The sequence below is a fragment of the Dipodomys spectabilis genome, unplaced genomic scaffold, assembly GCF_019054845.1.
Source record: "Dipodomys spectabilis isolate Male_0828 unplaced genomic scaffold, ASM1905484v1 ptg000018l, whole genome shotgun sequence".
Lineage (NCBI taxonomy): Eukaryota > Metazoa > Chordata > Mammalia > Rodentia > Heteromyidae > Dipodomys > Dipodomys spectabilis.
Genome location: NW_024870695.1, coordinates 4669305 through 4681679, shown reverse-complemented (window position 1 = coordinate 4681679; position 12375 = coordinate 4669305). Strand labels below are relative to the sequence as shown.

The window sequence follows — 12375 nt, the reverse complement described above, 5'->3', positions numbered from 1 at the left end:
ATTATGGTAAGCACTTTTTCATGACCCTGCTGATTATTTCTTCTATGACATTCTGACCAATATTTGGGCATCTGTAATCTGAAAATCGGAAATCCTTCAAAATACAAAACCTTTTTAGCACCAATATATCTTTACAAGTGGAAAATACTATACCTGACCTTATATGACAGATTGCAGTCAAAATGCAAATGCACTGAAAATACTGTATAAATTATTTTCAGACTGTGTATATAAGATATATTTGAAACAAATCATTTTCATATTTCCAGTTGGGTCCCACTTCCAGTATACCTTACTAGCTAATATGTAAATATTCAACAATTTACAAATATCCAGAAACAGAAATAATCCTGGTTCCAAACATTTCATATAGGAATACTTAAATGTGGGTTGGGAAGGTGGCTCAGTGGTAGAGTGCTTGCCTTGCATGCCGGAGGACCTGGGTTCGATTCCTCAGCACCACATAAGCAAAAAGAAAAAAGCCGGAAGTGGCGCTGTGGCTCAAGTGGTAGAGTGCTAGCCTTGAGCTGAAGAGCTGAGGAACAGCGCCCAGGCCCAGAGTTCAGGCCCCACGACCGGAAAAAAAAAAAAAAAAAAGGAATACTTAAATGTATTAAGTCTGATTTTCTATAGTCACTGGTTGAAACTTCTCTTCTGGATATTCATATTACAATTTCTCTATTTGTGACTTGTTTGTTTTTACATGGGAAGTATTAAAATTTGAGGTAGTCTATATTTTCCCCTATGTTTAGTTATATTTTGCTGAGAAATCTACAAGGTTATAAATGATCATCCTATGATCTGTAATGCAAGTAATCTGTGCTATAGGTTTTTCTGCTTTACAAATAATCACTCCTAATTTTGTACAGTGTTTTTACACAAATACGAACTTGTCTTTTTTAATTGATCTGCCAAAAATACAAGCTTAATATTTAAAAATTGGTTTTTAGGGAACACCAGGCACTTATCTGACTTCTCATAATCAGACTTCCTATCAAGAGACAGCTAAGCCCTCAGTGGGCTCTATCTCTCTTGGACTGCCACGACAGCAGGAATCTGCCAAATCAGGTTAGTAAGTTAGCTCAGTCAAATGTATCTGCATTTGTGGTATTGCAATAGTAATTCAGTACTTGATCTTTCATATTTCCTTTGCTTTTGTCTACAGCTGCTTTGCCCTATATTAAACAGGAAGAATTTTCTCCTCGAAGCCAGAACTCGCAACCTGAGGGTTTATTGGTCAGGGCCCAACATGAAGGTGTGGTCAGAGGTAAAAGCATACACATTATGTTAAGCTTTATCCCCCCATTGAACGTGTGTGTGTGTGTGTGTGTGTGTGTGTGTGTGGTGTGTGTGTGTGTGTGGTGTGTGTGTGTGTGGTTTTCAAAATATAGCCCCTAACCTTGGAATTTTTTTGGCCAGTTGTAGCTCACTGGTAGAGTACTTGTCTAATAGTGACAGAGTCCATCAACTTGTACAGATCCATGTATCAACTGGACTTTGAACCTCATTACATGACTTTAGACATAAACTTAATAAAACAATTTTTTTTCTTTGCTGCTTTTTCCCCTCTCCTTATTCTCTCACTAGGTAGAGGCTGTATTCTTTTTGGAAGGGGGTAAAGATAGGTGATTGGTTAATGATTTTATTTTTACTCAGGTACCACAGGAGCCATCCAAGAAGGAAGTATAACTCGGGGAACTCCAACCAGCAAACTTTCAGTGGAGAATATCCAGTCCCTACGGGGCTCTATCACTCAGGTTAGTTATTATCTCTAAAATACTAAGAAAAAAATAAGGAAAAAATCCATAAGTTTTGAGCATTCTAGTAATATTTCTGTAGTTGTTCATTGTTCTGGGTTATGGAAGGAGATCTCAGTGTTAAGAAACTCAGATCTGTAAAAAATCATTTAAACCACAAGCTAAGGCTTTTATCATGTTCACGTGAAATAGAAAAAAGTCATTAAACACTAGCTTGCTTTTGCCACTTGTGAAAAAGAGGTCTGTAATCTCATGTGAGCTACCTTGTTAGAATATAATACTGAATGAGGAATGAGGTGATGTTAATAAAAGGTCAAGTATCTTCTAATTTGGGCCAAATGAAAATTTTTTTTCCTCAGATGTTAATTTATTTTCACTTAAAAACAAAATTTTCCATATAGTTTTTGTTTGTGTGCATACTCCTACTAGGGCTTGAACTCCTTGCCTGGTGCTCTTGCTCAGCTTTTTTGCTCATAGCTGGTACTCTACCACTTGAGCCATATCTCTAGTTCTGGGTTTTGGCAGGTTAATTGGAGACTGGAAGGATTTGTCTGCCAGGCTGATTTCAAACCTCAGTCATCAGATCTCTGCTTCTCAGGCTAAGATTATAGACATGAGCCACTGGCACTTGGCAGCATATCTTCTTTAATTTTGTAGATGTGGAAATGGGACAATTATGCTGTGTTTTTGCATAGTAGCTTTTTGTTTGTTTGTCCTGCACCTTTTTGCCATAACAGTGGTTCTCAAAAGTATGGTCTAGGGCAGGAAAGGTGACTCAGTGGTAGAGTACTTGCCTTGCATGCATGAGGCCCTGTGTTCAGTTCCTTAGCACCACATAAACAAAAAAAAGCTCGAAGTGGAGCTGTGGCTCAAATGGTAGAGTGTTAGCCTTGAACTGAAGAGCTGAGGGACAGCGCCCAGGCCCAGAGTTCAGGCCTCATGATAGACCAAAAAAAACACAAAACAAAACAACAACAACAAAAAACCTTAATGCCTAATTTCCTCTTATTTGTTTGTGTGTTCTTTGAAGATAATGATTTTTCTGGCTCACGACATGATAGGTTACATTTTCTGTGTCTATGTTTCTCAATTATACTGATGTGTGTTTGATTTGATGGCAGGGGACCCCAGTTGGATCCCAGACTGGTATACCAACTGAGGCTTTGGTGAAGGGATCAATTTCCAGGATGCCCATGGAAGAAAACAGTCCTGAGAAAGGCAGAGAAGAAGCTACATCCAAAGGCCATGTTATTTATGAAGGCAAGAGTGGACATATCTTATCATATGATAGTAAGTATTTTGTATTGCTAATGCCAGTCTTCATATGTATAATTGGAAACAGGCTCTATGTAGTTTGCTTAGATTCTTCTTGTGAGTGAATCAGTTGGCCTTTGCTGAACCATGTTTTCCTCTCATAAGAATACCTGTCTCATGAAAATTTTGTGTGGAAAAATCCACTGCGACAGTCAGTAAAAAGCGGTTACCAGTAAAGAGCCCAAAGGAAGTTTTCCATGAGTTGGAGCTGACATCATTATTGATAGTCTTGATAGTCATGTTCAACGTCAATAGAATCACTTTTATTTTAATAGGATTTATATTATAAATTATGGATTCCATAATTTGATTATCCTGGAAAGAATATTGAATTTAACTTTTCAGTAAACGGTAAAATGCTTATAACTATCTATCTAAACATTTTCTTTAAGTGCGTTCTTCAGTTACATTTTACTTGTAATATTTCATGAGAATGACTCATAGATGTAAATATTCAGGGGGTTGAGCTTGAGTTCTTGTGTGCAGCTGTCTTTGTAACCTTGTATTTGTTAGTAGCTATGTATTTTCTCTTCAAATACAGAGAAGTAAAGCATGTACAGCAGTGTGTGATGTTACAAAGTGCATCATAGCTTTCTTATTTCCTTCTTTTTTAAAAAATATATCTAGTATAGTATATTGACATTTTATTTGATGTGAAAAAATTATGTTTCTCAAGTCAGATATATCTGGAAATATTTCTTGTTTTCTTTTCAAACCCATTAAATCATTCAGTTGTTTCTATTTCTTAAAGTCTGTGGAATTCATATATTTACTCTATTTCCCCATCTTTTGTTTGTGTAACTCTGACTGCACAACTGATTCACAGTTGTGCTATATGTTGCTTCCTACGTGACTCTCCATTGCCTTCAAGATAACTGTAAGCCCTCTCTGTAAGCTTTGCTATTTCTGTGTGTTTGGCTTCTAGTTTATCCCTGCAGGTGATTTTCTTCCAATTCTCCCTCTCATACTGCCTGCATTTCCTTCCCTATACTTTCCTCCTAACTCTACTCTTTTTTTTTTTTTAAATAGCGTTTTTTATTGTAAAAATAGTGTACAGAGAGGTTACAGTTACATGAGTAGGGTATTGTGTACATTTCCTATCGAGCATTATTACCTCCTCCTTTGTTTTTCCCCTACCATCCCTTCCCTCCTCACCTCCCCAACTCCTCAACTCCTTCCTCCCTTCTCCCCACAAGTTATAAAGTTCATTTTCAACATAGTGTCTTGTACATCTCATTGTTACAATGGGTCAACCTGTATCCCTATTAAAGCATTCCCCTCCCCAAATTAGAAAAGTCTGTGTACAAGATGCAGGGCACCAGAATCAAATACAGTGAAAACAGGGGTCTTACTCTAGTCTTTAAAGTGATTATTTACTGAAGTTCTTGTAAGGTACCATACTCTGTCTTCCCTTGAGGTCTTTATACTCACGATCTCTTCTGCCTGGACTATTTTTCCTATCTTTTTTTTTTTCTCAACTTCCTGGAGTTCATTTCTATAGCTATTACATAATTAGGTGCACATAGGCATTGTGTTTTGCTGTCTTTACTTTTGACCTAAGCAACTCTAACCTATCCTTCAGATCTTAGCTTATACATTACTTTTTCTAAGCAGTCTTACCTAATTTCAACAAAAACATTTTCATAAATATACTGAATCATATTGTAAATTGCAATAAGTAATATTTTATGCAGTAGATTGAGAAATTATCATGATTTAATACATTGTAGGCCTTGGTTTCCACTGGAATAATATTTGTTTTCTACAGATATTAAGAATGCCCGAGAAGGTACTAGGAGTCCAAGAACAGCTCACGATATCAGTTTAAAAAGAAGCTATGAGTCAGTGGAAGGAAATATAAAACAAGGGATATCATTGAGGGAGTCTCCTGTATCAGCACAATTAGAGGGTAAAGTATTGTTTCCAAAATACTGCATAGATACAATCAATTTTGTATGGCCAGTTTGCTATATAATATGTTCAATCTCCATCATTTCTGTTTGAAATTTATATTAATAGGATTATAAATTTACAAATAAAAGTCAGGTGGTGCATGATAGTTGAGGGAAGTAAAACTTGATTGTAGTTAATCATAGCAGGTTACTGTTCCAAATGCTTATATTTGGATGCTTATACCTTTTGTAGATTATCTTTGCTTCTGTTCGTTTTTTAATGTAAATTTTGTTTTGAAAATTTGTTTTTCTCAATTATGAGATAGATAATGTGATGCATAGTATATAGATCAAAGATATAAATGGGAGAAGAGGGAAGTAGGAGGGTGAGGAGGGGAAAAAAATAACACCTTTCTTGGTAGATTTCTCTGAGCTTCTTTCTTCCACTGGAAATTAAGGGACTGTGCTCTTTAATTGTGTGAGGAGTAGAGATTCTTATCATGTGATACAAGTTCAATAAGTGATCACTAGTGTTTGTTTTTGTTAGTGACAAATCTTTAAATCTTACTAGCCTCAACTAATCTTAATCTAGGTGAAATGGTAAAAATAAACTTAAGTTCTTGGTAGATCTTTTTTTGGTTGTTTTTTGTGCCAGTACTGGGGCTTGAACTCAGGGCCTGGTTGTTATCCCTGAACTTCTTTGTCCAAGGCTAGCATTCTACCACTTCAAACACAGTTCTAATCTTGGCTTTTTGGTGGTTACTTGGAGATAAGAACCTCACAGACTAGCCGGCACCAGTGATACATGCCTATAATTCTTGCTACTCAAGGGGATGAGATCTGAAGATCTCGTTTTGAAGCCAGCCAGCCTTGGCAGGAAAGACAAGAGAATTTTATCTACAATTAACCACCAAAAAGCCAAGATTAGAACTGTTTGAAGTGGCAGAATGCTAGCCTTGGACAAAGAAGTTCAAGGATAACACCCAGGCCCTGAGTTCAAGCCCCAGGACCAGCACAAAAGAGAGAAAGAAGGGGAAGGAGAGAGGCGGACAGATGGACCTGGGGGGTGGGGGAGCCTCTCACATACTTTTCTGCCTAGACTAGACTGACTTTCAATTGTTATCTTCAGATCTTAGCCCCCTGTGTAGCTAGGATTACCAGTGTGAGCCACCACTGCCTAGGTATGTAATTTTCTGAGCTAGATTGCACCCATTCCACTTCTGCTCCCACTTCCATCCTCTGTTTAAAAAATAATTCATTGATTTTTCTTTAGGGTAAATGTGTACGGCTATTTCCAACCTCTGATTCATATTTATCAGTAAGAGGTTATATATAAATCTTAAAGGGGGCTAGATTTAGTTTTGAAAAATTTTGTTTTTTTTTCTCCCTGTACTGAGGATTGGGTCCTAGGCTTCCAGCATAGCATGTTAGGAAAATGATCTACCACTGGAGCCATATTCCTAGCTCTCTCTTTTCTGTTTTGATCTGTAATTTGCTAACTTTAGTGACCATTTTGTGTTTACAAAAGGGTTTACAAAGAACTTTTTTTTTCTTGTTTTGGGGGTACTGGACCACACATATGATTCTGTTTTTATTATTTATTTTTTGTTGGTCATAGGGGCTTAAACTCTGGGCCTGGATACTGTTTTTGAGCTCTTAAGCTCAAGGAGAGCTCTCTACCACTTGAGCCACAGCGCCACTTCCAGTTTTCTGGTGGTTAACTGGGGTTAAGAGTCGCACGGACTTTCCTGCCTGGGCTGGCTTTGAACTGGGATCTTCAGATCTCAGCCTCCTGAGTAGCTAGGATTACAGGTGTGAGCCACCGGCTCAAAGCTGCTTTTGTTATTTTTTGACTATGATCTTTTTGCCTGAGTTATTCTGGACTACAATACTTCTGTTTACATTTCACCTTGTAGCTGAGGTAACAGGTCTATGCCACATAACCAGCTTTTTATTGGTTGAGGTGGAGTCTCTTGGATTTTTCTGCTTAGGCTGGCTTTAATACATGATATTCTTGATCTCTGCCTCCTGAGTATGAGCCACTGTACTAAGCTTTATAAAGAACATTTGATATGATGTCACATTAGGTATTTCTGGCTTTTGTTTTTTCCATTGTATTGCCCTGGGTAGTTTAGAAACTTAACATGCCATCTCTTCCTCTATAGAGCTTTTATCAAAAATGCATACTTTATAGACAATATTCAGTATATATCACTGTTGTAAACATTATGTTCAAAAATTGAATTTTTTCCCCTTGTTCTGAAAGGGCTGATATGTCGAGCATTACCCAGAGGGAGCCCTCACTCTGACCTCAAAGAAAGAACAGTACTGTCTGGCTCCATAATGCAAGGTAAAGTTTTTGCTTATTTTGCCTTTTTATTTATAACTGACAAAGTAATTTGACATACATTTTGCAAGTATGAAACCTGTTTTTCAAGTTTTTTTTCCCCTCTTGACATACAGTGAATATTAAGTATTATTTTAATTATAATCTATCTCTTAGCTATGTAGTTTATTGGAAGGTATTTGCACAATCTTTTAGCATGGAGACATCTCATTATGTAACAACCATTGTTTGACTGATGATTTATATATTTTAGATAACTCTAAAAAATAACTGAGGAATACTTACTTCAATCTCTTTTCTGAAAATAGATAAACTGCAAGATGGCAAGGTCTTAATTTTTAAAATTACTACAAAATATAACAATTGAAATTGAATATTTTAGCCACTTTTAACTTTTTTTTGGGGGGGAGGCTTGAACTCTGGGCCTGGGCACTGTCCGTCAGCTCTTCAGCTCAAGGCTAGCGCTCTACTTCTTGAGCCACAGCGCCACTTCCAGCTTTTTTCTTTTTGCTTATGTGGTGCTGAGGAATCGAACCTAGGGCCTCATGTAATGCAAGGCAAGCCATCTACCACTAAGCCACCTTCCCAGCCCTTTTAACTATTTTTGTTAGTTAATAGGTAAATATATTGTTGTATACTTATCAGCCACTGTTTTAATACGCATGTACTTCTTTTGAAGGTACACCTAGAGCAACTCCGGAAAGCTATGAAGATGGCCTTAAATATCCCAAACAGATTAAAAGAGAAAGTCCTCCTATTCGAGCATTCGAAGGTGCCATTACCAAAGGAAAACCATATGATGGCATCACTACCATCAAAGAAATGGGGCGTTCTATTCATGAAATTCCACGGCAAGATGTTTTATCTCAGGAAAGCCGAAAAACTCCAGAAGTAGTCCAGAGCACAAGGCCAATAATTGAAGGTTCCATTTCCCAGGTAACTAGATCAATAATCTTACTTTAGATTGACATTTAGGAAACATTTTTTAAAAATTTCTTTATTGAGATTAAGTGATTACATAAATTTCACTGTATTGTGGGAAAGTGATATTTAGCTAAAGTCATAAACATGTTTTAACCTTCACAAGGCAAATTGTCATTATCATGATCTATAAAGCTTGTGAACTCTACAGACTTTGACAGTGCAACTATTTCTTCCAAACTGAGTGATATGTACGTTTCTTTCCTTTTGCTTAGTGTAAGCTGTTCCCTTTCTCTCTCATTTCCTCCTTCCCATGGCTGCCCTTGAGTTGCTTAGTCTACTTTCATCAATGTCCAGTGCTGTATTTTTTTTAGGAAACATTTTTAACATGTAGGGCTAGTGGAGTGGTAGGGAACCTGCCTAACAAATGCAAAAATTCTTTGAGTTTTACCCCAGTGATGTAAAACAAAAAATCATGACTTAATAGTTCAATATTCTTATGTCAGGCCAGTAGGAAGTAAGTGTGACAGTTGTACATATTCCTCATCAGCTTTTCTTGTAATTTGCTTATCTTGTGTCATGTAGTAAAGTATGCAAAGTCTGTGGATTGGAATTGAGATGTCAGTGGAGACATAAAGGTCACCACAGCAAACTAACTGTTATGAACTAGATGTATACCCAAGATGGAGTAACATCCACAGGGTGTGGCCACCTGTAATATTTCCTTTTTTTTTCCTTTAGGGCACACCAGTAAAGTTTGACAGCAACTCAGGTCAATCTGCCATCAAACACAATGTCAAATCTTTGATCACGGGGCCTAGCAAACTACCCCGTGGAATGCCTCCACTGGAAATTGTACCAGAGAACATAAAAGTAGTAGAACGAGGAAAATATGAGGATACTAAAGCAAGTGAACCAGTACGATCCCGACACATGTCGGTGGTGAGCTCTGGCCCCTCTGTTCTCAGGTCTACACTTCATGAAGCTCCCAAAGCACAGCTGAGCCCAGGGATTTATGATGACTCCAGTGCTCGCAGGACTCCTGTGAGTTATCAAAGTACCATGTCCAGAGGCTCACCCATGATGAACAGAGCCTCCGAGGGTATGTTATGTTTGTTGCCTGGTGTGAACATTTTTTTCTGCAGTTTTTTACCTCTGGCAAATCAGAAATATATTGCTAGCTTTAGAGTATCTTAGAATCTGTACATTGTATAATTGGGGCCATAGAAGCTACCAGTATAAAAATGTCATGCAAAGTGCCTACTATTTTAGTCAAATGCAGATATGATAAAGTCTAGAAATGTTTACAGTATGTATCTACTTTGAGTGAATTTTTTAGCCCATTATGTAAGATTTCATTTTATTATTTTTTTCCAGTCCTGGGGCTTGAACTCAGGGCTTGGGTGCTGTCCCTGAGCTGCTTTGGCTCAAGGCTAGTGCTCTACTACTTGAACCACAGCGACACTTCTGGCTTTTTCTGTGTATGTGGTACTGAGGAATTGAACCCAGGGCTTCATGCATGTGAGGCAAGTACTCTACCACTGGGCCACATTCCCAGTCCTGTAAGATTTTTTTATTTTTATTTTTTGCCAATCAGGGAGCTTGAACTCTGGGCCTACTGTCCCTGGGCTCCTTTTTGTTCAAGTGTAGCACTCTACCATTTGAGCCACTGTACCACTTCTGGCTTTTTCTATGATTTATTGGAGATAAGAGTCTTACAGACTTTGCTGCTCAGCCTCCTGAGCAGTTAGAAATACAAGCGTGAGCCACCAGCACCTGGCTATAAGATGTTTTTGTTTTTGCATTGTTTTGAGCTGGTATTGTGGTCTAAACTCAGGGCCTCACACTCTTGCTTGACTACTTGCTTAAAAGGCTGGAGAAGTACCTTTGAGCCATGCCTCCACACTGTACTTTTTTATGTGTGTATGTCTTTTCTTTTTTGGTACTGGGGATCAAACTCAGGACATTGCATTTGCTAGGCAAATGCTTTGCCATTGAGCTACATTCCAGCTCTACACTGGATTTTTGTTTACTAGTTAGAGATAGAGTTGAGAAGACTTTTCTACCTGGGCTGGCTTTGAGCCATGTTCCTCAAATCTTAGCCTCCCTGACAAGCTAGGATTATAGGTATAAGCCTCTGGCACCTGGCTCATATAAGATGTTTTAAAAGTCAGTTTTAGCTGTTGTTCCTCCAGAAGTGGTGTGTAGTGTGATGTGGTTTAAAGTTAGTGTCTAAAACAAGACTGATGAAGCTTAAATAAAGGTTCTTACTGTGTTAAACATAGACAAATTACTTTTCTGAATTAGTTTCTTCATCTATTAAATATCAAGACCTGCCTGCATTATTTTTTGGAAATTAAATGAGCTAGTCCACTAGCCAGGTGTGGTGGCACATGGGAGGCTGAAACTGGAGGATCACAAGTTCAAGACCAGCCTGGGCTGCTGTAGTGAGACATTTGTCAAAAAAAAAAAAATACATTTTATATATATATATATATATATATATATATATATATATATATATATATATATATATATGTATGTATGTATGTATGTATTTTCTTTTTTCAAAAGAGGTGTAGTACATCTAAAAATGAACTCACAGTAAAGCCTCATGTACACTAAGGACCCAATAAATTTTCTTATCATCATAAGCTCATGCTGTTGGCAACCACATCATCACCAAGGTAAGAGGGGTAATTTTTCAAATACATGATCAAAAGCCATTAAAAATACATTACATCTTAAAATTTTCTTCTGTTTTTTTTTACCAGTCTTGGGACTTGAGCTCAGGGCCCAGGCACTGTCTCAGAGCTGCTTTGCTAAAGGCTAGTACTCTACCATTTGAGTCACAACCCCATTTCCAATGCTTTTGGTAGTTTATTGGAGATAGGAGTCTTAAGGACTTGCCTGCTGGGCTGGCTTTGACTTGTGATCTCAGATCTCAGCCTCCTGAGTAGCTAAGATTACAGGCATGGACCACCAACACCCAGCTTTAACATTTGCTTTTTTTTTTTGTGGCCTCATAGGTGAGCCCCTAGGTTGGGTTTAGAGTTATAAAAATGTAGAATGGAGAGAGAATTAGCAGGTGTGTATAGGGAGGAATATTTCTTGATTTGGTTATAGGTAGAATATGAATTAAAACATTGCTCTATTTTATTTTACTTTTTGCTGGTTCTGGGGTTTGAACTCAGTATATCAACACTGTCCCTGAGCTTCTTTTGCGTAAGGTGAGTGCTCTACCACTTAAGCCACAGCCCTACAGCCAGCTTTTTTTGAGTAGTTTATTGGAGATAAGAGTCTCATGGACTTTCCTGCCCGGACTAGCTTTGAACTGCAGTCCTCAGATCTCACCCTCTTGAGTAGCTAGGATTATAGGTGTGAGCCACCAGCACCTGGCTCTTACTCTATTTTAGAAGAAGTTCCAGGTATAAGTAAAAGACAACCACAGTTGAGGAAGTTGGACTTGGAAATCAGTGTGTTTTAATAGGTTTGGTCATGCCCAGGTTTTACTATCAAATTTTAGTATAAAGATGGTGATGATGGTTGCACAACACCATGTTTATATTCTATTGGATATAAGTGGCTGAATAAAATGGCCGAGGTGCCCTGGGTTTGATCACCAGCACCAAAACAAATGGGTAAAAACTCAGAACAATGTGGCTAAAGTGGCCCATTTTGTTTATTTATTGTCAGTCGTGGGGCTTGAACTCTGGGCTTGGGTGCTGGCCCTGCTCTCTTCAGCTCAAGGCAAGCGCTCTACCACTTGAGCCACCGTGCCACTTCCAGTTTTCTAGTGGTTTATTGAACATAGGTGTCTCACAGACTTTCCTGCCTGGGCTGGCTTTGAACTGTGATCCTCAGATCTCAGTCTCTTAAGTAGCTAGGATTACGGGTATGAGCCATTGGTGCCCAGCAAAGCGTTCCATTTTATGTTATATATATATATATATTTACTGTAGTGTGATTGACTACCATGAAAAGGAGACTGTAATAAGGAAAGGAATGGGTGTTGGTAAAGTACTGAGAAAGTCACTCTATTAGAGTAGAGCACTGGAAAATAAAAACAAATTTTCATGATTAGCCGGTAGCAAAGAATTTGGTAATACAGAGAGGACTTTGGTTATGGATTTTCTTAAATCAG

The 12375-nt window shown here is 38.0% G+C and overlaps 1 protein-coding gene across 20 annotated transcripts in view; it reads left to right on the top strand.

Annotated features, from left to right (window-relative positions):
• Ncor1 (nuclear receptor corepressor 1) overlaps positions 1–12375 on the top strand; it is a 172699-nt gene that overhangs the window by 129966 nt on the left and 30358 nt on the right. For all 20 annotated transcript variants that reach the window (XM_042672047.1, XM_042671893.1, XM_042671888.1 and 17 more), the window contains 8 exons: positions 951–1068; positions 1166–1267; positions 1657–1757; positions 2879–3047; positions 4840–4980; positions 7230–7313; positions 7990–8246; positions 8973–9333. In XM_042672047.1, coding sequence (XP_042527981.1) covers positions 951–1068; positions 1166–1267; positions 1657–1757; positions 2879–3047; positions 4840–4980; positions 7230–7313; positions 7990–8246; positions 8973–9333 — 1333 coding nt within the window. The remainder of the gene's footprint in view (positions 1–950; positions 1069–1165; positions 1268–1656; positions 1758–2878; positions 3048–4839; positions 4981–7229; positions 7314–7989; positions 8247–8972; positions 9334–12375) is intronic.